The 24664-nt window shown below is 41.8% G+C and overlaps 2 protein-coding genes across 11 annotated transcripts in view; one reads left to right on the top strand and one right to left on the bottom strand.

Annotated features, from left to right (window-relative positions):
- The window catches only part of LOC115108041 (signal transducer and activator of transcription 1-alpha/beta-like), a 30279-nt gene extending 16550 nt beyond the window's left edge, over positions 1–13729 (top strand). For 3 of the 5 annotated variants that reach the window (XM_029631942.2, XM_029631951.2, XM_029631933.2), the window contains exons 10-24: positions 3870–3962; positions 4842–4901; positions 5071–5100; positions 5191–5281; positions 6492–6533; positions 6666–6749; positions 6912–7010; positions 7168–7303; positions 10087–10142; positions 10230–10321; positions 10490–10629; positions 10921–11106; positions 11347–11422; positions 11646–11739; positions 12155–13729. In XM_029631942.2, the coding sequence (XP_029487802.1) occupies positions 3870–3962; positions 4842–4901; positions 5071–5100; positions 5191–5281; positions 6492–6533; positions 6666–6749; positions 6912–7010; positions 7168–7303; positions 10087–10142; positions 10230–10321; positions 10490–10629; positions 10921–11106; positions 11347–11422; positions 11646–11739; positions 12155–12178 (1303 nt within the window). In that variant the 3' untranslated portion in view covers positions 12179–13729. Of the gene's footprint in view, positions 1–3869; positions 3963–4841; positions 4902–5070; positions 5101–5190; positions 5282–6491; positions 6534–6665; positions 6750–6911; positions 7011–7167; positions 7304–10086; positions 10143–10229; positions 10322–10489; positions 10630–10920; positions 11147–11346; positions 11423–11645; positions 11740–12154 lie in introns of those variants that run through there. The other 2 variants (XR_003860294.2, XM_029631961.2) reach the window with 2 other exon arrangements.
- Positions 12875–24664, bottom strand: part of LOC115108057 (glutaminase kidney isoform, mitochondrial-like) — a 64330-nt gene continuing 52540 nt past the window's right edge. For 3 of the 6 annotated variants that reach the window (XM_029631979.2, XM_029631988.2, XM_029632006.2), the window contains exons 15-18: positions 16417–16478; positions 16133–16209; positions 15838–15901; positions 12875–15559 (exon numbers count right to left, since the gene is read on the bottom strand). In XM_029631979.2, the coding sequence (XP_029487839.1) occupies positions 15406–15559; positions 15838–15901; positions 16133–16209; positions 16417–16478 (357 nt within the window). In that variant the 3' untranslated portion in view covers positions 12875–15405. Of the gene's footprint in view, positions 15560–15837; positions 15902–16132; positions 16210–16416; positions 16479–19768; positions 24398–24664 lie in introns of those variants that run through there. The other 3 variants (XM_029632023.2, XM_029632033.2, XM_029632016.2) reach the window with 2 other exon arrangements.

Genomic DNA, 24664 nt, shown 5'->3' with positions numbered 1-24664 from the left:
ACCTTACGAAATCCCCCTGATAGCAAGGGGATGGAAAAGGGCCAACCAGCTGGCTGACATGTAAAACCAATGACATTTTCACTAGGCTGTAGGCTAATAACCTCATCATATTTTTGCTATGTCTCCTGGGCTTCATAACCACGTCTTTATAACAATTCAATAATGATGAGTCTGGAGACAGGAATGTGTTCAAAAATGTATCTAGAACGTGTTTGGTCTCAACATGCAACCCCCATGATGCTCTGTGGCACAACCCCAATACACCACATCTCCTCCTTTTCCTACTTAAATTGTCCCCATTATGAACAACAGTCCTGAGAAGGTGACTGTGAGCCCCTAGGTGACTACTGCTGGGTCAGGGTGTCACCCAGTAACAGTTCTGGACCACTCACGACTGGTGGTTCTGTCGGTGTGGCATTACTCAACTTTAACTGATGTGTGTGCCTTTTCCAGATGACATCCTCTGCAGTCTGGACAGTGTAGAACACAGGACCAGTCGGAGCAATGACTGTAGCAGGAACCCACTTTTGTCCGTCGAGGTAGTTCTTAGCAAAGACAGTCTCCAGGATTAAAATCTCTGCCCTTTGTTCATAATGTTTGATTTGACATGTTGACTTCGCACTGCCTCCTTTGAGTTCTGAGGTTTGAGTAGGTCGAAGCTTGTGCGTAACGCTCTCTTCTTGAGTAGCGATGCAGGCGAAGCCTTGGTGGTTGCGTGAGGCGTGTTCCTGTGGGATAGCATTAAGCTGTTCAAGCATTGTTGCAGTGTCCCTTGACCCTGAAACACTTTTAAGGCATGTTTCATGGTCTGTACGAACCTCTCTGCCAGCCCATTGGTAGATGCGTGGTACGTGGGGCGGACCTGCCGTACGCCATTCACATGTAGGAATGTAGTCATTTCTTAGGGCACTAGCTGCGGTCCGTTGTCGCTAATGAGTTGGAGTGGCGATCCAAACTGACTAAACACTTTTCCAAGCTTCTCGATGGTCTTCTCAGCAGTAGTAGGCTTCATGATGGCAACCTCTGGCCACTTGCTGTGAGCATCAAAGACCACGGGAAACATTTTGTCTTTTCGAATGGACCTGCAAAGTCGACGTGTACACGTTGCCATGCTTCCTTCGGCCAATCCCACGGATGAAGTTGAGGTACGTTGCGAACCTTCTGACATGAGGAGCATGTTTTTGCTTTCTCCTCAATGCTTCCATCCAATCCATGCCACCAGAAGTAGCTTTGTGCAATTTCACAATGACCTGAGTGTAGTTGTTGCAACACTGGTATCCTCAGCGAAGGCGGAATGATAACTCTCCTCCCCCACAGCAGACGACCAGATGTACTGACAGCTCAGTTCTCCTGGAAAGGTACGGTTTCAGTTCTGGAGCATCTCCTGCAGCCTTACTTTTGATGGCAATGTCCATTACTTCAGATAACACTGAGTAATTTCTAGTGTTTCTACGCACTTGTGTTGAAATGACTGGTGCATTTTCCACTAATCTGAGGTAGAAGATATCCACTTGGGTGACTTCGTCTGAGTTGTCCATCTGAGTCCATCAGGGTTGCAATGCAGTTTTGACTTGTGGTACTTGATATCGTAGGTGTGCGCTGACATTAACAGAGCCCACGTTTTGCGTTCTGCTTACAGCAAGGGACAGAATACCAGAATGCGGTCCAATGATGCTGGTCAGCGAACAATGATCTGCAAGAAGGGTGAACTTCCTCCTGTACAGATACTGGTGAAACTGACGCACTCCAAAAATGATACCTAGGGTTTCTCGTTCTATCTGTGCGTAGTTACTTTTTGCATTGTTCACTGCTCTCAATACGAAAGCGATCGGCTTCTCTTCACCTGAAGGCATGATGTGGGACACAACTGCTCCCACACCATATGGGTTTAACATCACAAGCTCGTTGGATGGTCATTGACGGCTCGAAGTGTGCCAGTGCTTCAGATTTCAGGTGTTTTCATGAATGCTTCCTCGCATTGTTCTGTCCATTTCCATGTTTTGTCCTGACAAAACAACTGATGCAGCAGATTCAGCTTTGTTGCTAAGCTTGGGATAAAGCGTCCGTAGAAATTCGGTAACCCCAGGAAAAAAACATAGTTGGCTCACATTCTTAGGAACTGGGGTGTCCAAAATAACCTTGACCTTGGATGGATCCTTGTGAAGGCCTCAGGCGTCGATGACCTGTCCAACGTATTCAACTGATGATTGGAAGAATGCACATTTGACCGTACGAACTCACAGCCTGTAAGTCCTTCAATCTCTGCAAGGTCGCATCCAAGTTCGGAGGTAGTCCTCTTCGTCTTTCCCAGTAAACGAGGATGTCATCCAGGTAGTATTGTACTCCTGGCAATCCACTCAAGATCTGGTCCATCTCCCTCTGGAACAGTACTGGCACACTTGTGATTCCAAACGGTAGATGACAGTACCTGAAAACCCCCTTGTGTGTCACGACGATCAGCAGTTCCTTTTGACTTTTCATCCACGTGCATCTTAAAATCGACTTCTGCGAAGTCTACTTGCGCTGAACTTTTGACTTCCAGCTAAACCCGCAAAAAGGTTGTCAATGTGTGGTAGCGGATACTGCTCAGCAGACAACACCGGGTTAACTGTGACTTTGAAGTCTCCCATATATCCTGATTCCACCATTATTTTTAAAGGGATACCTCAGGATTGTGGCAATAAGGCCCTTTATCTACTTCCCCAGAGTTAGATTAACTTGTGGATACCATTTTTATGTCTCTATGTCCAGTATGAAGGAAGTTGGAGGTAGTTTCGTGAGCTAGTGCTAACTAGCGTTAGCACAATGACTGGAAGTCTATGGTTATCTGCTATCAAGCTCATTTATTCTGTTTGTCTTCACAGTTTAATAAATGTCCTTTCCTTTACTCACTTATTTATTATTATTATTTATTTATTTATTCCTCCCTTTTATCATGTTGTTTTCCCACTCCAACATCAGTCTCAAATACTTTTCTGACATCCCATGACAATGCTATCTCAACTATGCACTTGCCTCGGTTAGCAATACACTGTGCAGCATGGGAAATAACATTTTTAAACATGTAAAAAAATGACTTCCAGACAGAATATGTTCCCATAGGTTCAGACTTACACGTCGCCAATCTTTTATGTCTTGTGGGTTTCATAACCACGTCTTTATAACAATTCAGTAATTTTAATATGGGAGACCGGAGTCAGATCAACCATTTATCTAGAACATACAATCCCCATAATCCTCTGCGGCGCAATCCCAATACACCAACATTTTAGGCCTAGATTTAAACTAGGTTAAATTAACTAATTGTGTTGTGTGGTGACTTTTTGACAGAACTGTGAGTTGATTCAATTGTGACTAATACAAAACAAGAAACCATGAAATTCCTGTCCATATTTAGAAATAAAAATAATCACTGGAATTATATGATTTTAAATAGCTTTTCCGGTTTGAACGGGAATATTACCAGGATGGTTTTAGGAATGTAGTTTTTCGGGAAAATATTAAACCCTAATACACATGTTTAGTAAGTTTCTTTGGACAAAAGCATCTGCTAAGTGGCATTATTATCTATAATTATTATGTAGCAGAGTGGGTTCAGTGAACTACTCTCGCATGAAAGGTAACCTTGCCTGAGATTTGGGGTGTGATCATTAGTCCAAACCGTTACAAACAGAAAACTTTTTGGTGTAAAAACTAGAGTTTCCGCTGGACAAATTCAAGTAGGGTTCTCCCTGTTTGGTTCCTGATTACATCCCAGAAGACTAGAGTTAGCTCCCAGAGTTAATGTCTAGACTAGGCTTTAGTGGAGTGCCATAGGAGTGTGACTATCAGATGATTGAGAGTATGTTTCTGTGGTGTCTGTCTTTCAGTTCTATCGTGGTGGAGAGACAGCCCTGTATGCCCACTCACCCCCAAAGACCTCTGGTGCTGAAGACTGGGGTGCAGTTCACTGTCAAAATCAGGTGGGGGCACCAGTGACACACACACTCCAAACTCAATGTGCAATACTGTATTGATTAGTTAGTAGAATCCGCTGGGTTATATGTTATCAGGTATGCTGAATGTCCCCTCTAGGACCCACAGAGGAGTACAAGAGTTCCGGGAGGTGGGCTTGTTGCCTTTGGACTCCAGAGTGGACCAACTTAAACTTAATCATGCGTTTGACATCTTAAATGATCATGCCCCAGGTTACATGGAAAAACCACATTGATATGGTCTATAACCAACACAGTCACAATTCCAGAGCTAGTGTTATGTCTTGTAAAATCCAATAGTAAACAGTACTGCGAGGAGCGCGTTTTTCCATACAGGCATTTGTCTATGGAATAGCCTTCCCTTGGAGACCAAGCAAATAAAAAGTAAAAATAGCTTTTAAAAAGCAGACCAAGGTTTTTTTTCTTTTTTTTTTTTTTTTCTTTTTTTGGACAAGGTTGTCTACTAAGAGAAACCACTCCACTGCCCCTTGTGCCCCCTACTGCTGGCCAGTTGTATTTATTTCAAGGATCATTATGATGTGCAATTAATAGATTGTTTTAATGTGAAATTAATATGGTTGATTTTTTTGGAGGGGAGAAGCACAGTGAATAGTGGCAATTTTTAGGATTTATGGCTGTTTTGTAATTTTGTCTTGTCTTTTAATCATATGTGTTATTTTTACCATCGATGACCACTTTGGAAACCCAGTGTTTTTAATTAATACCTTCAAGTGATATCCTCTGGGTCCACATTGTGCATTTTGTTGTATATGTCAAAATACATTCAATTCAATAGCAGGGCTGGAGCAAAAGCCTGCAAACCTGAACAACCTTATTTGAACAATCTTGTGTCAATGTTATCCCCAGACTGCTGGTGAAGCTTCAGGAGTTGAACTACCAGTTCAAAGTCAAAGCTCTGTTTGACAAGTAAGTGAATGTGTTCTAGAAGTGACCTGCCCTGAGAGTATTCTTGATTCTGTAACCTTTTACCTCGAAGGTATTAAGATGACACCGCACGTTCGGAAGTAATGAATTCGATTTTTATCAATGACAAGAGTCAAAGCTTGAGTCACTGATGTGGGTTGTCTTTCTTTAGGGACGTGACTGAGAGGAATGCAGTGAAAGGGTAGGAATGAATTTGCTCTTCGTTTTACAACCTATACCTGAAAAAGCCTCGACGTGATTATATTTCTTCTAAATTGATGTCATTGTCCAGGTTCCGGAAATTCAACATCTTTGGAACTAATACTAAAGTTATGAACATGGAGGAGTCCAATGGAAGCTTGGCAGCAGAATTCAGACACCTGGTATGAATTGATGCAATGTCGTTGTGTCATATCCTGTATTTAATAATTGTATTTATTTGTCAGGGACCATGTACAACATGCCATTGCACCAGATATAGCTAGATGGCTTGTTTTCATCTGTATTCCCTGGGCAGGAAACAGTCAACATCAATATGTCATTACAATGCTACAATATAACACACTGTTATGTATATATATACACACTGTATATATTAATAATCTAAATATGCAACAATAAACAATATAATTATAATATTACATAACAGTTTAAATGTCCCTTGGTCCTACAGTAGCGGGCATCTTAAGAGTCAGAATGTCTTAATGTTCACATGACTGGTTTGCCTTTAGCCACTTTTTCAGGTTTGCTTTGGCGCTTTCAAAGGTACTGCACTCTGTCACACTGGTTGGCAGGGTGCTCCATAATCCAGACGCTCTGACTGAAAAAATTTGTCTGGCCAAATTGTAGTGGTCGTTAGTCTGTTACGAACTCTCCTAAGAGAGTGGGTTGTGGTAAGCGTTCTTGCCTTGGGGTCAGGCGACTCGGTTTGGAGTCCCCTAATACTGTACCGACCACTGGTCACAGCAATATACACTGAGTGTACAAAACATTAAGAACACCTTTTTTAATATTGCGTTTGCCCTCAGAACAGACTCAATTTGTCTGGGTATGGACTATACAGGGTGTCGAGAGCGTTCCACAGGGATGCTGGCCCATGTTGACTCCAATGCTTCCCACAGTTGTGTCAAGTTGGCTAGATGTCCTTTGGTCGGTGGACCATTCTAGATACACACGAGAAAATGTTGAGCGTGAAATCTCCAGCAGCGTTGCAGTTCTTGACACAAACCGGTGCGCCTGGCACCTACTACCATATCCCGTTCAAAGGCACTTAACACTTTTGTCTTGCCCATTCACCCTCCATTTACCCTCTGAATGGCACATACACACAATCCATGGCTCAATTGTCTCAAGGCTTAAAAATCCTTATTTAACCCGTCTCCTCCCCTTCATCTACACCGATTGAAGTTTATTTAACAAGTGACATCAATAAGGGATCATCGCTTTCACCTGTATTCACCAGGTCAGTCGATGTAATGGAAAGAGCAGGTGTTCATAATGTTTTCTAGACTCAGTGTACAGTACACTGTAAATGCCATACCGATATTTGTGTGCTGCAGGTGGCATCTCAACTACAATTATTTTCTTCCCCAGCAACTAAAGGAGCAAAAGGCTACAGGCAACAGAACAAACGACGTAAGGAAATATAACAATTATTTTCATTTGAATCATTATACGTGTGGTAATGCTGTATCTAAGCTAAGCTACAGTCTTTTAATAGCTTATCATCGTTGTCAAAAGAAAGCCTGCGTGTGTGTGTCCACTCAGGGTCCTCTCATAGTGACAGAGGAGCTCCACTCCATCAGCTTTGAGACACAACTCACTCAGCCAGGACTCCAGGTCAACCTGGAGGTGAGAACAACAGTCTACTTTGTGGAGCTTTTACTAAACATGGTATACAGTCATGGTAGCAATATTTATAAATAGTACGTACCAAGGTACCTTATTGTCTACTGATGTCCCTTTTCCCTTCTGACTGTGTGTGTGTGTGCGTGAATGCGTATGTGTGTCCAGACGACGTCCCTGCCCATTGTGGTCATCTCCAACATTAGCCAGCTGCCCAGCGCCTGGGCCTCTGTCATGTGGTACAACATGCTGACCAGTGAGTCCAAGGTACTCATCTCCTCTCACCTCACAAAATATTTCCTTTCCTGCTTTCTTCCGTCATGTGATCCATGGGCTGCCAATTTCTGAAGAGTTACTGGATGTGCAGGCATTTGTTCCACCCCAGCTCAGCTGATCATCTCTGTCCCTCTCTTTCCTCCTTCAGAATCTGCTGTTCTTCCTGAGCCCGTCCCAGGCCACCTGGAGCCAGTTGTCGAAGGTGCTGAGTTGGCAGTTCTCCTCCGTAACCAAGCGAGGCCTCAACGACGAGCAGCTGAGCATGCTGGGAGACAAGCTCCTGGGTGAGTCTGGGAGAGGGAGATCGTATTGTGACTAGGAGTGGTTTTGTGCCACGACCCAACCACCGCAAAGCCGTCTGTGATATAAAGGCGCATTTGGTTGGTTAGACATGAATACAGTTGAAGTCTGAAGTTTACATACACTTAGGTTGGAGTCATTAAAACTAGTTCACATACACTTAGGTTGGAGTCATTAAAACTTGTTTTTCAACCACTCCACGAATTTCTTGTTAACAAACTATAGTTTTGGCAAGTCGGTTAGGACATCTAATTTGTGCATGACACAAGTCATTTTTGCCACAATTGTTTAGACAGATTATTTCACATATAATTCACTGTATCACAATTCTAGAAGTTTACATACACTAAGTTCACTGCCTTTAAACAGCTTGTAAAATTCCAGAAAATGACGCGAGGGCTTTAGAAGCTTTGATAGGCTAATTGACATCATTTGAGTCAATTGGAGGTGTACCTGTGGATGTATTTCAAGGCCTACTTTCCAACTCAGTACCTCTTTGCTTGACATCATGGGAAAATCTAAAGAAATCAGCCTCAGAAAAAAAATTGTAGACCTCCACAAGTCTGGTTCATCCTTGGGAGCAATTTCCAAACGCCTGAAGGTACCACGTTCATCTGTACAAACAATAGTATGCAAATACACCATGGGACCACGCAGTGGTCTTACCGCTCAAAAGATCATACTTTTTGGAGAAATGTCCTCTGGTCTGATGAAACAAAAATAGAACTGTTTGGCCATAATGACCATTGTTATGTTTGGAGGAAAAAGGAGGAGTCTTGCAAGCCAAAGAATACCATCCCATGGGGGTGGCAGCATCATATTGTGGGGGTGCTTTGCTGCAGGAGGGACTGGTGCACTTCACAAAATAGATGGCCACATGAGGGAGGAAAATTATTTGGATATATTGAAGCAACATCTCAAGACATCAGTTAGGAAGTTAACGCTTGGTCGCAAATGGGTCTTCCAAATGGACAATGACCCCAAGCATACTTCCAAAGTTGTGGCAAAATGGCTTAAGGACAACAAAGTCAAGGTATTGGAGTGGCCATCACAAAGCCTTGACCTTAGTCCCATTGAAAATTTGTGGGCAGAACTGAAAAAGCATGTGTGAGCAAGTAGGCCCACAAACCTGACTCAGTTACACCAGCTCTGTCAGGAGGAATGGGCCAAGATTCTGAAATGTTTGACCCAAGTTAAACAATTTAAAAGCAATGCTACCAAATACTAATTGAGTGTATGTAAACTTCTGACCCACTGGGAATGTGATGAAAGAAATAAATAGTTCTCTCTGACATTTCACATTCTTAAAATAAAGTGGTGATCCTAACTGACCTAAGGACAGGGAATTTTTACTTTTTAATTTTTAGGATTGAATGTCAGGAATTGTGAAAAACTGAGTTTAAATGTTTTTGGCTAAGGTATATGTAAACTTTTGATTTCAACTGTAGGTGAGATGGCCAATAGTTTTTCTTGACATTTATGTCTGGCAAGTGAGTTTAGGTGGCCAATTGATTTAGCTAACTAATCTTAAATAATGGCAAACAATGCAATTGTTGCTTAAGATCTATTCACCATATAAAAAAGTAACATCAACATTCCTCACTTCCCTCCTCAACTCATCTCTGACCACTTGCTGCGTCCCATCCGACTTCAAAATGGCCCGAGTCGTTCCCCTCCTCAAGAAACCAACACTCAACCCCATCTGACGTAAAAAAAAAAACTCTAGACCTGTATCCCTTTCTTTTCTTTCCCAAACACTTGAATGTGCTGTCTCTGATCAACTCCCTCACTACCTCTCTCAGAACAATCTTCTTTACCCTAACCAGTCAGGCTTCAAGACGGGTCACTCAACCGAGACTGCTCTTCTCTTTGTCACGGAGGCGCTCCGCACTGGCAAAGCTGACTCTGTCTCCTCTGTTCACATCCTCCTAGATCTATCTGCTGTCTTCGACACCCATCCAATCCTCCTCTCCACCCTTTCAGGGCTGGGCGTCTCAGGCGCTGCACACTATTGGATTGCATCCTACCTGTCAGGCAGCTCCTACCAGGTGACATGGAGGATCTGTTGTCTGCACCACATACTCTTACTACTGGTGTCCCCCACGGCTCGGTTCTAGGCCCTCTCCTCTTATCCTATACACCGAGTCACTCGGCTCCATCATATCATTGATATGCGGATGACACTCTACTACTTTTCTCCACCCTCCCCCCTTCTGACACCCAGGTGGCAACACCCAGCTTGGATGTTGGCCCACCACCTCAATCGCAACCTAATCCAGGCAATTGTCATCTCCTGCCATCAAACCCCTGCAACTTATCCAGAACGCTGCAGCCTGCCTGGTTTTCAACCTTCCCAAGTTCTCCAATGTCACCCCGCTACTTCGCACACTCCGATACTTTCCAGTCGAAACTCGTATCCACTACAAGACCATGGTGCTTGCCTATGGAGCAGCAAAGGAACTGCCCTCGTTACTTTCAGGCTATTCTCAAACCCTACACCCCAATATGAGCACTCCGTTCTGCCACCTCTGGTCTTTGGGCCCTCCCGCTCAGCCCAGTCCAAGCTCCGGCTCCCGTGACCCACCGAGCTAACTTAAGATGAATGCGCTAACTGTAAGTCGCTCTGGATAAGAGCGTCTGCAAAATGACAAAAAATGTCAAGTGTTATGTAAACAGCTTATGACATGTGTCCATGTAATGCTCATAAGTGTACGCTAAGGTCATTCCATTAAAGTTAACCAATAATACTAGGATGCTCCTGTGACAGGTCGAGAGGCTGTAGGAAATCCTAATGGACTCATCCCCTGGACCATGTTCTGCAAGGTGAGCATCGCACTTTAAGTTTGGCGTTTTGGCCAACCCCTGTGTTTTACTATGATCTGTGTAGTAAGTGCATCTTTGCCTGAGCAGAATGTGAACGAGAAGGGCTTTCCCTTCTGGCTGTGGATCGATGGAATCCTGGACCTGATCAAGAGACACCTCATGTGTTTGTGGAATGACGGGTAAGAGCTTTGATTTTCACATTGTCTGAATACGTCTAGAGTACCTCGCCAACACACCGCTCAAACTCGCATTTCTTCAGTAGGCCTTTCTGAAGCCTAGGTCTGAAGCCTAGGTTTTGTGAAAAGTGACATTATTGTGCTATAATCCATTGAATCTCTGGGATGTAGGTGTATCATGGGCTTTGTCAGTAAGGAGAGAGAGAAGGCCCTGCTGAAGGACAAGGAGCCTGGGACTTTCCTGCTGCGTTTCAGCGAGAGCAGCCGGGAGGGAGCCGTCACCTTTACCTGGGTGGAGCACTCCAATAACGGTGTGTGTGTGTGTGTGTGTTTGTAGCTATACTGTAACATTTATTTAACCTATATTTAAGTAGGCAAGTCAGTTAAGAACAAAATCTTATTTACAATGATGGCCTATACATACATACCCATGCAGACAGACACATGTTTTTGTCGTTTCTTTTACACATTATGAATGTGTGTCCGTCTCTCTCCTTGTAGATGGGTTTCCGTTTTGTAGTATTTTACCAGGTAATCTGACTGCGAACACATTCGCTTATCACATTATGTGTGTTCATTTATGTATAACTATGAACATGCAGATGTCCATTTCCACACGGTGGAGCCCTACACTAAGAAGGAGCTGGCCGCCGTCTCTTTCCCTGACATCCTCCACAACTACAAGGTGATGGCTGCCGAGAACATCCCTGAGAACCCTCTGGTCTACCTCTACCCCAGGATCCCCAAAGACAGCGCCTTAGCACGCTACTACAGCCGCCCCACAGAAGGTCACTAACACTCGACCGCAGCCCAAACATAGTTAAAAAGGTCAAAATGAGTAGTTAAAAAGGTCAAAATGGTGATGTGGACTTCCAATTCCAGTTAAAGCTATTTCTACACAATGTTCACTGCATACTTTTTCATATTTTGTTGTGCCACAATTTTTCCCATTTGAAATACTGGCCACTGGTAATGTCTTGGTTCTGATTTTATGATCCCTAAACGTGTATAACCTTCGACCTTCCCAGCCGCTGAGCCAATGGAAATGGAGAGTGAGTCTGATGCTGGCTACGTTAAGAGGGAGCTTATCTCTGTGTCTGAAATGTAAGTGTGATTCTTGTTATGAAACACCTTCTAGTGTTCATTGGTTTTAGATCACACACACCCACCTAGCCCAAAGTACAATGAAAGGTAAAATGAAGGTGTAAATAAATAATGATAACACAAAGGTACAGTAAATGCCAAATTACCTCTAGATTTGAGTTTTATTGATTTGAGTTATTCATGTCTAAAGTTGATATTTTCTGCTGGTTGGGTTTCTCCTCAGCCACTCCAGACTACAGGACACCATGATGCCCATGAGTGCTGAAGTGTACGGAGAGCTGACCAGGATTATTAACCCTGCTGAGATTGATACTGTGGTAGGTTTCAGCCAGACAGCACCAGCCGCACACATATTAGAGACGATGGGAAGATCTCAATTGCATACTTTCTCCTCGAATCCTTCTCAAAACCCATTGGATGACAAAGCCAGAGGTCCCAACTCCCTGACCTCCAATGGGTTTTGAGAAGGAGACAAGGAGAAAGAGTATGCAATTGTTGTGGTAGGTTTCAATAAGGGCAACACCAGCCGACTATGGTAGGTTTCAAGCCAGACAGCTGGACTAGCATCATAGCTAGAGCATGTATTTCCAAACCTTTCATGTAAGGATAATTCATGCATTTTTACAATGTGAGAGTACACACTCAATGCAATCACAAAAGTGCAGCATTCCACTATTGAGATGCAGCCCATTGTCATTGATTCTGGTATTTCTCATGTCCCTCTCCCTACAGATGTGCAAAGCTTTCCCAAACTAACCTGCCCTCTTCAGGCAGCGCCCCTTGGAAAACTTGTTACCCCTCTGCACCGAACTGATCTGAAGATGTTGATTAAATTGAAGAGATTTGTTGGGTTTCCTTTGTAAATACAACTAAAACTGTATACATATGTAGTCTGTCATTTTAATGTACATGCATGAGATTTTGGGGCTTCAAGTCCAGCTGTTTGTATTAAGGAATGTCATTCTGTGTGACCGGATAATATTTTGTGAATGCATATGTAGTGTGAAATGGTTAAGCTGTTATACAGTGAGCTTCAAAAATATTGGGACATTTGACACATTTGTTGTTGTTTTGGCTCTGTACTCCAGCACCATGGGTTTGAAATGATACAATGAATAAAGTGTAGTCTGTCAGCTTTTAATTTGAGGGTATTTTCATACATAGAGGGAACCGTTTAGAAATTACAGCTCTTTTTGCACATAGTCCCTTAATTTTAGGGGACCAAAAGTTAATGTGACAAATTCCCTTATGTGAATTTAAGTATTCAAGTTTAGAATTTGGTCCCATAATCCGAGCACGCAATGATTCCAAGCTTGTGACTCCTCACACTTGTATGCATTTGCTGTTTGTTTTGGTTGTTCGATAATTTTGTGCCCAATAGAAATGAATGGTAAATGTTTGGACTTCACTGTTTAATTTAAGGACAAAGAAGAGGGCTCACACATGCCTGAATAGCTTTAATTTATTTAACCTTGTTTATTAAAATAAATGTGTGTATATATTCCACTGCCAGGAGCAATCGCACATCTGCACATCAACTATACCCTAAAATATGAACAGAAAAGGACATCCGTGTTTAGCAATACATTCAGAACTGTCTTTAGTTGGAACTTTAGACTGGTCTGCAACTACTGGTGACACCTGACTTGAACCATCTGTCCATATGACCTACAGAGGTTCAAACACCGGTCTTCTGCAAACCACAATATTGTGTTCGCAGCTGACAAGTTCAGATCACAGGCAAGGTTACCTTTCACTGAATCAACAATAGCAAAACCAATGTCTGATTTTGAGACCTTTCCCTGTATGTCACGGATACGACAGTGTTTTGGAGGTGATTGATTGGAGGGTTCAGGTCTTGTGTTTCCCGGACTACTGGGAGTGGTGAAGGAGGTCGAGTTTCTGTGGCAACGTGTTCCGTTATCATTCTTTGGCTTTCATTTGAACATTTTTCTATACACAATGTCACCGTCTCAGACAGATCTGGGGAGTTGCTGAAAACCGGCCACGTTGCCTTACAGAGACCAACAAGTAGTGGTAGAGATGTTATGTACATAGAGGACAGAGCTTTCCAATCCACTTGATTTTCCATCTGTGTATTCGTTATCTGGATTAGAACGTTGCGTAAGGTTATTCCCCATTGTGTCAATGAAGCTGTTCTTTATGCTACATCGGTCTTATGGGAAAAAAATATATACCACTGTTGTTCATTTATAATTTGATCTATTGTACAGTATTGCTTCATGCGGTCTTAACATTCATGTTAACATCAATTTAAAAAATAAATAAAAACAGGTTGTAAATTGACTGCAAGTGGTTATGTTTTTGGTATCGCTCATGTCATACTGTGCGTCACTCCTCAAGTGGATGGATCTGACATTCATATTGGACCTCATGAGTGGCTATGCACAAAACTGACACACTAAATCAACCAACTGTTGTTGCACCTGTCAAGGATACAACGCTACTGTGCATATTCAAGTAGCAAAGCATAACATACAAATACAATAAGTCATTCTGGACTTTCCATTCATCTCTTAAGACTCTTTGGAAATTAAATGGAATATGACTACGCTAATAATTCCAATCCTGAATTAAGCCTAGTTTATCTTGTGTTATATGGTCCTTTACACACCAGCTGATCTTAACTACTGTGGGGAAATTGATTCCTGGCCACAGGCACACGCTTATTCATAAAAAATGACATCCAAGAGGATTCTCTTTGACAATATTCATGTCAACTGCCATATGTTTATGTATTTAACACGTTAGCCCGCTCTTTTACACAAAACACGTCCAATTGGTTTCCTCCTTTCAGAAAAGTGCTTCCGATGAAGAGTGGGTAGATGGTTTACTTGTAGGCTTTAGTCCTGTTGTATTGGTTTGATAGAAAGTATTCTGTGTGTCGGCAGACTAGTGTTTTAATCATGGAGACGCAGATACCCCCGTTGTGTCGGCAGTTCCTGATTTAAAGACCTCTCTACAAACAGACAACCGTCTGTGTTGTGCGCATTACATACAGTATTTAGCTATAGGGAAGTACAATTCCACTGTCATAAATGAGAAAATACAGAAAAACAGACCAAAAAAATATATACAAATTAAAGAGGTTCTTGAGCTCTTCCCAAACAAAGTCAAAGTACAGAAAAATGATATTGAAATGAAAGCGCATATAGTTCCTATGCAGTAGGGTTGATAAAAAGACCAAGACAAGTCTGAACCCGGATTAGTGGAAGCATAGGAAGTCTGGTAACATCTGGCATCCTTTACATGTGACTAAGGCGGTTACAGGACCATATAGTGCTTCTACCCTAGTGGTGGCCCATCATGTCCTACCGTTTATTTAACTGTCCAACCAGGCATTAAAAGAAGCACTGTAGCTAGAATGGTACGGAGTGACTTTAGTGCCAACATCATATCACTCCATAGAGAGTGCCTGATTTGGCCAAAGATTACTGGACATTGTGGCTCTCCAGGAAGAAGACCAAACTGCTAGATGATCTACTACAGGAAATATTGGTCCTTGATATCATGAAATTAACTAACTTTCAACAGTACATAAATATACAATTTACATGTAGGAGAATATGTATAATAATATCACTTTATAATTGTACACCATTGTCACAAAGATTCAATTCAGATTGTGCACTTTGATTTGGGACCCTAACACACACCACACATACTTGGTGATGGAAGAGAGACAAGATACAGCAAAAGTAAGCAACACGGTCGCAAAAGGAGCAAAGCGCACGACAAAGGTAAAGCAAAACGCTTACGGTAAAAGGGAGTATAAAAAAATATATTTAAAAAAACACACGTTCAATCAAACACACAGTTCAGAAATACGACATCATACAAAGTCGACCAAAAAAAAAAAGAAGTCACTCCAAAAAGCGTATCCCACCACAAAAACAGCAGTCTAGTATAGTAGAGATGATATAAAAGCAGCGTGGTGCCACCTGCTGGCTCGCAAGGCTACACTACAGCAGGCCGTCCAGGTTGTTCTCCGTCGTCTCCTTGCCCTCCTTCTTGGGGGCCTCTTGTGGGTTGTACTTGTTTTGATAGTCCTGGAGGATGGTGACCACGTCGTGATGGCCAAAGTGCAAGGCCTCCTCCATTGGAGTGTTGTCCCACCTATAGGGAAGATAACGAGCGTGACTGACTGGGGTTAGACTGGCCTACAAAAGGCATAATAGTTCTGGGAGCGAACACTAGTTGTTCTGAAAATGACCGGGGACAAACAAAAGTGTTATTTTGGAGTGGGAGTACACTTGTATTGTAGAATGTACATTGTAGACGCTTACTATCACTCAAGTATATGATACCGTCTCTCGTCCACCCACACACACACAAAAAAACAAAAACACACCTAAACACACACAAGGCAGACAGACACGTTTCTGTGGGCTTACCTATCCCTGGGAACAGGGTTCACCTTGCACGCCTCTAAGAGGAAGCGCACCACCTCTGCATGTCCTGAAAGGAGAGCAGATGGCAGAGTTGCGTAAGAAAAAATAAAAATAAAAAATAAAAAACACACACACTGCAGCAAAGACGTCACACACCACGCAGCGCAGCTGCCGAGGGACAGCAAATTAACCCCTACGAAAACAGAGGGGGCTGAGTCTGCCAATCCCTCCCAGAGGACCCTGACATTACACAATTTGCCCCCGTGTGTGACAGGAAGAGGGAGGCTGTGAGACGCACCTTCTGCTGCTGCAACATGTAGAGCCGTCCTGGAGTCGTAGTCCCTCTGCTCCATGTCCATGGAGGAGAGGGCAAACCTACAGACAGAAAAGGTCAGCAGTGTCAGATGGAAGATAACGGGCAGAGAAAGAAGACCGAAGTAATTCAGAGATACAATAGAAGACGGATCATTATGAACAGAGGTATAACTACTCAAGTATTATGAATTTAACATGATTGAAAAAAAAAAAAATCCCTTTCAATGCGTGTGTGTCATCTGTGTGTAAGAGAGGTGCGTACTGTACCTCCTTAGTGCCGAGACGTCTCCGGTGTAGGCGGCAAACAGGAGATTGATGACAGACTTGACCTGGAGAGAAGGAGAAAGGCAGTTTGTGGAAACAGGCAAACACACATGCATATGGGGGGGTATGTGCCCTACCACAGTCCTTCACCAGCTAAAAGAGAAGCGGAATCTGACAAACATCAATCAGGACTTCTGGATCCCAATCAACTCCTTACAAAAACCCCATGGCAATGGCAGTATTATTAAATATGTAGAATGTAATGCCATGTAAGACTTGCCAGAAGTACTTTTTTTCAGAATAGAGAACCGTGGCTAATAAAGCTGTCGATATTTAATATTGTCCCAAAATATATATATTTTTAAATTCTACTAACTATGTGTGCAGTGAGACCACTGAGCAGTTGGTAAGACCAGTAGGTATGTTAGTGAGTAGTGAGTGTATTAGGAGTTAAGAGAGTTCTCTAGCCCCAGGCAAACAGTGAGTCCTGGCTCGAGGTTCTCGATTCTGCCACCCAGTCAATTAGATGCTTAAGGAGCCTTGAGTCATGTTTGAGGAGCTACCAGTATTGACTACAGACCAGATACTATGGTTGGATTCTGGCAGTGTTTTCTAAAGAGTTGATTGGAGAAATAAAAAAGGTAGAGATTCACATATTGGGAGTAACATTATGGCACTAGCATAGAAATAGAATACAATTTGAGCTTATTCTCGTGTGGTCCATTTACTAACTTTACATTTAAGTCATTTAGCAGACGCTCTTATCCAGAGCGACTTACAAATTGGTGCATTCACCTTATGACATCCAGTGGAACAGTAGTGCATCTAAATCTTTTAAGGGGGAGGGATTAACTTGAAGCTTTAGCAGACTATGTGTGCCTTTTCTGCTGCATTGCAGGCTATGGGTCTGTGGTAGCTTTCTGTAATCTAATCATCAACCAATAGAGGGTGCTGAAACATTACTGAAGGCATAGTGACATTGCCTTCAGTAAATGGTCTCATGTTTTTCCCATTTGGGTGGCGGTGGTATTGTGGGTAGAGCTTCAAAGCGTCAACGTCTAATCATGTGAACTACTGTTTGGATCGGAATTAGATGCTTTAGATACTCAACTGTACTGGATTGAATTAAAAGAGTGAATTAAAAAACAAACAGTGCTGGGGTATCAAAAGCATAAAACCCTTGATTCACATTCACAACAAACCAGTAAACCAATCAATTAATGCATTACTCAGTTAATGACAATATGGAGTTATTACCAATTTAGATGTTGTTTTTTTGCTTGGGGAGGAACAGTTTCAGTGACATCTCAGAATCATTTTGATGATGCTGCAGAATTCAGAGACAACTGCCCAAAACAGAACATATAGGAGCTCCACATCACAGAACACCAATCAGAACAGAATAAAGCAGGGCAAAACTCGGCATAGCCGTAGGTAGCAGAGCTAGCAGAACTGAACAAAGTAGAATAGAGTCGAGCAAAGGCATTTAGCAGATCAGTGTCACAACTCAGTAGCAGAAAATAACTAGTTAGACAGCAGAGCGCAAAGCAGAGTCGTCCCATATTTCAGCAAGCCATGACACCCATCATCTCAGATGGTTTTTTATAGTTAGAAGCAGATCAAATGTGCATTTCTGCAACATTTTCTTACAATGGAATTTGATCTGAGAAATTAAGCTAATTGATTACAACCAATTTGGCCCTTTCAAATTTATATAAATATAGATAAATAAATAATAAATAAATATAGTACCCAACATCCATTTTGGACTCAACGTCTTCCTACTATTGAGTAAGACATGAGGAAACCAATACAATGGTTAAAAGCCACCCACGGACCACCCACACCAATCCCACCCCAACAACCAGTATACAGTATCAGTTCTGTCTGACAAGTAGTATGGAGCTGCGGCTTGAAGTATTGCTTCTTCATCTTATGTGATGTATTCCTGTGAATCTAATATTCCCCCCCGTTCAAAGAAAGCCATTGAAGTCACTTGCATTATTTACCACAAAAAGATAGCATCCTTTGCCAACCCACAGTCATCAACAAACATGGGCTATGTAGGCTAGTTTTTAAATAAACAAATGTATACTCTCTGAACCACGCTGTTCATATGGGGCCAGGGAGGCGTTTTGGACCGAGATTCTTTTGACTATTAAGAGGCTAGACACGGACAAGTCACTTAGACACACCCAGTCTGAGCATTGTGCCAATAGGTGAAATGTAACACCATAGGCATGTGACCAAAATTGCCACTGCCATAGAATTACACGATTTACTTATATTTCTATGGCAGTGACTACATCTCCCCCACAGGTATCATAATGTGTGTTTGAATCCAATCTGGCCTATATCAGCCCAGCCCTGCACAGACACAGGTCACTGTAGGTGAGATCACACTGCAACACACAAGCGAGCACAGCATGTCAAGGGTAGTCCAGCACATTCCCATACAAAAATGTCTAGACTGTATACAAAAGTGTATACAATTCACCCTAATAAAACAGAACTGGCTCAAAAGTGGCTAATTTTGACTTATTACTAAATAACTTAACTACTTTGATAGTTTTTACCCACGCTATCACCCTGAAGCCGAAACAGTGACTATTCAGTCACGTTTGTTATAAGTGTGATGGATGTTCCTTGACAGGCTGAAAAAGAATGGCTACAACAGAAATACATAACCATACTATACAGACAGACATAGTACAGCAAGTAACACAGTTGCCAGCAAAGAGAGCACACTTGACTTAACTCACCAAGTAAAAACTGGTTCAGAACAATGACCGGAGCGTGAGCATACAGACCAAGCTCACACAGATCAAGCACAATGCATTCTGGGGTCTCTTCTGATTGGTTCCATTAACTCTGAAAGGGTGCACTGCACTGCATACCACACAAGACCCCTCCCCAAATCACCCACCCCCTCACCTTTCTTTTTCCTGCTCAGGTTGAACTGCGACCAGAAGAGTCAAAGCTAGTCACAGAAACTGCACTTTCAAAGTATTTAGCACACAGACATGATCAGGTACAGTATTTACTTGGGAATTATATGGTGAAAAAAGTCATTAAACAAGAATAACCAACTAGTTAACATTAAATTACTGATCGTTACAGATTGTTAAGGGTTCATTAAAACCTCTAGGCACCGTTTAGTACAAACCAGATACAAAATTACCAATTGTGTTGAAGGTACATGTCAATAACTACCCATTGATACCACAATTTCCTAGTAAGAGAATACCAGTGGAAACAATATAACAAAAGTGCTTTCACAAAATCCCCTGTTAACTAATAAAACAAAAAGGGTTAAACCACTTAGTTTCAGTTGTGGTAATTTGACAAACAGGTATTTGTTGGATATAGTACTTTATTGGTTTATAACATGGCAACATGATTTCAACAGGTACTTCACCAGTCATTGCAACACACTTCTAGCATTACAACTACTGAAGCTCTTTGCTAGTATTTGCAATACTGGCCTCTTGTAGAACTACAAAGTTCTACAAGACAAATACCTAGTGTATTCATCCAAACCAAGAGTCAGTGTCTTTACTATGAGGAGAAAGCAACACCCTTTTATGCCCAAGACACTAACTCAAACTGGTTTTGGTAATAAATCAACACTCCAGGTAGATCAGGTTAAGATCTGAGGAACTCACGAGAAGTTCCTGTTAAATGCAGTGATACACATTCTCAATAAGTTAACCGTGTAGGCTGCTGGTGTGTATAGTGTGTTAGACTTGGAGGGTTACAGCTGTTTTCTCCAAGGCACAGATATGGAATGAAACAGAAAAATGAAAAAAATGAAAAAATACAAGGACTAAAATGAACTTAAAAATATCAAGGTGGGATTCAAACATTTATTAAATCATACAAAAATATGCCATTTGAAAGAAAGTAAAATAATGACATTGTGGGAAACATTAAACATGTTGCTGTGAAATCATTAAAAGAAAATCATAAATTGTAATGAAAATACTGGTACGGCATTCAAAAAACCCTTGTGTAAAATTTGATTGGGGTTATTAGTCAGTAGAGTAGAAAAGTTCAGTAAGCCCCATAACTTCCTCCTGTATCCTCTAACGTCATCCTAACTCCTAAGTCTTGCAAGCTTTCAGCCCCTGCATTCTCCATATTATGTCAACATGGGCAAGACATTAGAAAACACACTCAAACGTGTTTCAGAACACACGAGTAGCAGAAGAAAAAAAATGATACAATTTCAGTACAAATAAATAGAATCGATTTAACAGAACTGATTATTTGGTAAATTAGCATTAGCAAGCAAGTTAACGTTAGCTGCTAGGCTAGCTACAGCTAGCTTCACTCCACAGTGGCAGAGACTTGTGAATGCTTTGCACCACACACTGACATCTAAAGGCCTACACTTTAAAAAAAACATCCTTAGTGAAATAGTAGTCCTAGTTCCAAATCACAATTTTAAATGAAGTCCAAGCATTATTGACATGACAAAACAACAAAAATATATTTTAAGGAAAAGTCTGATACTAAAATAAGCTAAAAACTAACTAAAAGTATATGGGATAGGGTGGGTTCAAGTCAGCCAATTCAGGAATTCCAATTCAATGAATAAATTCAAATTCAATAATTGAAAAACAGGGCATCTGTGTTCAATAACTTGTCAACGAACTGAAAGGGAGAAGCCATGTATCTTTCAAAATTCTTTCCATTTATGAATTTGACATTTAAATCACTTTCTGATTTGACTTCAATTCAAATTGACCCCAACCTTGGCCGGTATGGGACCCATAGACTTACATGGGTCCCACGAGAAGAAGAGCACATTCATGACGAAGTCATGGGTAACAAAGGGCTACTACAACTACAGTGTATACCAATTCAACAGTCCAGTTTCAAGAATGATTGGATAACAACATTGAACAAGAAAAACAGCCCCAGCAGCAGGACACCCACGGTGTTGGTTGACGTACATGTGCAAATGTGGCCAACGTTTGTGAAGTAAGTGGATTCCCTTGCCGTTCTGCGCTGCTGTTGAGTTTCATCAAGATTACTGCAAGATAACAATCCCCCCCAAAACACACGCCAGGCAAATACAGTCTTTGGGGAAAACTGTAGATACTGTACAGTGCATATTGGAAATAAACATGATGCATTCTTAAGCTACAGTATAGATAAGAGGAACTGGTTTCCCCTTCCTCTTTAAGGGTAGCTAAGCGTAATTCACAGTAATAATACGGATTAAATATAAAATTGGTAACAATGTATGATCACACTTTCTCTCAATGGTATACTGACTTGTACAATACATATACTTATGACCTATATAACCACGATATGCCATCTGACATATGCATACTGCAACTGCCAATGGAATAGATCCAGCAGGATTCTACTAGGCTATGTCATGAAAACTAAAGGTTTGTGCGGTGTCTTGTCGGTCTGTCAGAGCCAGGGTCAAGGTCCCCTCAGCATGCGTCACAGCTTAGATGAACATGGCACACACACACACACACAAAAAAGGCGCACACACACACAAAAGGGGGTGGAATGAATCACCTTTTACGTCCTTGATGAAAAGCTTCGGTCCACTCAACAGCAGTTGAGAAATCGGCTCATGTGGGATCCGTTGCTGGTATGTGAAAGGTAAAGTACTGGTATGCAAGTTAGAATGGTCCGACTGATATCGTCTCCGTGTCACGCCTGATAAGTGCCTTATCGTTATAATCTCAGTTTGCTCTTCTAAAAGCATACTACAAGCTCTATGCAGACGCAAAATATCGGTGTTGCAGTGTCGTTTTTCATCACAAAAGGGGCGGTTCCTTGTAAAAAAGCTCTGGCGTTCGGCGTACCGTTTTTCTACCTGAAAATTGAGACATGCAGTATCATTATTTCTGCAGCCGTGGGGGCAGTATTATTGCTTGGTTCCTTGATCTGATATATATATATATTTTAGACTATTTTGCATTGATAACCAAATATAATCTCCGCAACTGAATCCACCAAAAACATTATTTTATTTAGAAATTCCAGGCTACTGTGAAATGGTATAACCTGCTGTAGCCAACTTGCTAGCCATGTGTTTTTTTTTTTACAACAAAAAAATAAATGCTGTTCTATTTTTAACTGATATGGGAATGAATACACAAGCAGTATATCAAACTGGGATAATGTTTTAGGTTACACCAGCAAGTAGAAGAACATTTGCCAGGGCATATTTCTAAATGATCAATCTGATTATTTCACATGGAGATGTGGGGAGCTAAAAAAGACTAGCTAGCTTGCTATGTTTTTCACCAGGTTAAAGCCAGCCTACTACGATAAGCAAAGGAAGGCTACGGTTCCTTGTTTTCAAAAAATGAAGACCAAAAAACCCCCCCAAAAACCAACAAAAAAACGGGAGGGACCGGCAAGGATATCCTGTTACCAAAAGGTGTCCTCTACTTCAAAAATCCCACTTCACCCACCTGCGCGCGCACACACACACACACAGAGTTAAGCTTGTAGTAACCTTAAGAGCCTGTCAACGCATATAAATATAATGAGATACATTGTATTTATGTGTGTCAAAGCACAACACTCCACATCTTCCCTTGGCTTTTGGTTTGAGAAAAACTCCCTCGCTTTGGTTAACAAACACATTACAATGGGCCTAATACCCACACTGGCATGTTCGACAGATACAGGACTTCAAACCTGTCAGTAGATATTGAAGCACACATGAAATGATGGATCAAGTCTACTTGCAAAGCCTCAATCTGAGCCAGGCAATCCCTTCAGGCCCCTAAAGTCTGACATTCTAGACAGGCAGCCAGAAGGGCTTCCCTCAGCTCTGCAGGGACCCCAAAAACACAAGAGATGCATTTCAAACTCATAAAAGACACACCCTCGTCCACTTACCCTCGCCTTATTCCCTAGGGGGAATCCCCACAGCCATATTTGTCGTCGGTCCAAATGATTAGCCAAGCAAGGGAAGTGTGCAACGCAAGCCTCTCAGCCCTCGTTTTTAATAGAGTTTGCGAGGGTACAATTATGTTCGCTTCGGGGCCTGAAACACCCCATAATTCAATTCGCGATGATTGTACATTCGCTAAGAAAAGTCCACCAAAACTTAAAACCTTAACGTCAATATGGAGTCAACATACAAGTGTAAGTAAAAACGAATGTAAAGAAGTTACAAATTGTGCTACACAAACACGTCTCGTAAAAGTAATGATGTTTTTGTTTGGTTAGCTTTTGGAAATTGTAGAAATAAAACATTCCCTGTCTTCAGAAGTTCCAGCTAGACAGGCTAACGTTAGTTAGCTGATTCATTTTCTAGCTATGATACAGTAGGCATATATTAATAATTATGTAGTTAATATAAGGAGACATGCAATCATAATTGACTGTAGCGCATACAAAGCACCCACACGCTACTGGTGAATGAAAACACAATCGTTGCGAGATGAACAAGTGATGAATTTCCGGGCAAGGGCGACTCATTTAAAAATCATTCCTTCCTCCCTCTCCCTGCAAGTGTCAACTCGTCAGATGTCATGATATATCATCAAAAGTGTCCACTTCATTTGAGGGCTGAGGGTGTGTCTGTTAAGTGTTTGGATTGCAGCCACGGACACACAGAAAAAAAAGAGGGAAAAAAAAAGTACAGTAACCCAGGTAGAATCAATTATCATTCATCACCAGTACATAATGTGACATTACATTATGTAAAAAAAAAAAAAAAAAAAAAAAAAACTTATAGAAATAAATAATCCTCTTGATAATTTATATAAATATATGAAGTCATATATGGGTGTAGAAAGGGGACAGGAGAAGGTGGGAGGTAGGGAGGAGAGAGGGGGTCCTAGTTGCGCTCCCCGACACTCTCCATCCTATAGACTACAGTGGTGGAGCTGTCCTCGTGGCAATCAGTGGGCACCACCTTTTTCCACAGAGAGTCTTTGAGAGCTAGCTCTTGCTGAAGGCTCTCGTAATCCATTGGTCCGAAGGTAAACTGCTGTTTCAAGCAACATGAGATAACAGATTAGTTGGGTCTGCCTGCACATGCCACGAGTGCGGCTGCTCTAGGGATGTGTGTCTGTGACTATCTATGCGTGGTTGGTAATATGTTAAGTTTTGTAACTATGTAATGGAGAATGTGTCGGCCTTTCTTTATTGTGTCTGACTGTTTGGCGCGTGTGTGTGTGTGTGTGTGTGTCTGGTTTGCTCTGACAGAGATGCCACTTGCCTCTCAACATACGGATTAAAACACTATTAGACCAAA

This window comes from Oncorhynchus nerka, linkage group LG3 (genome assembly GCF_034236695.1).
Source record: "Oncorhynchus nerka isolate Pitt River linkage group LG3, Oner_Uvic_2.0, whole genome shotgun sequence".
NCBI lineage: Eukaryota > Metazoa > Chordata > Actinopteri > Salmoniformes > Salmonidae > Oncorhynchus > Oncorhynchus nerka.
Note: the sequence above shows the minus strand (reverse complement) of the source record. Positions and strands in the feature narration are given on the sequence as shown.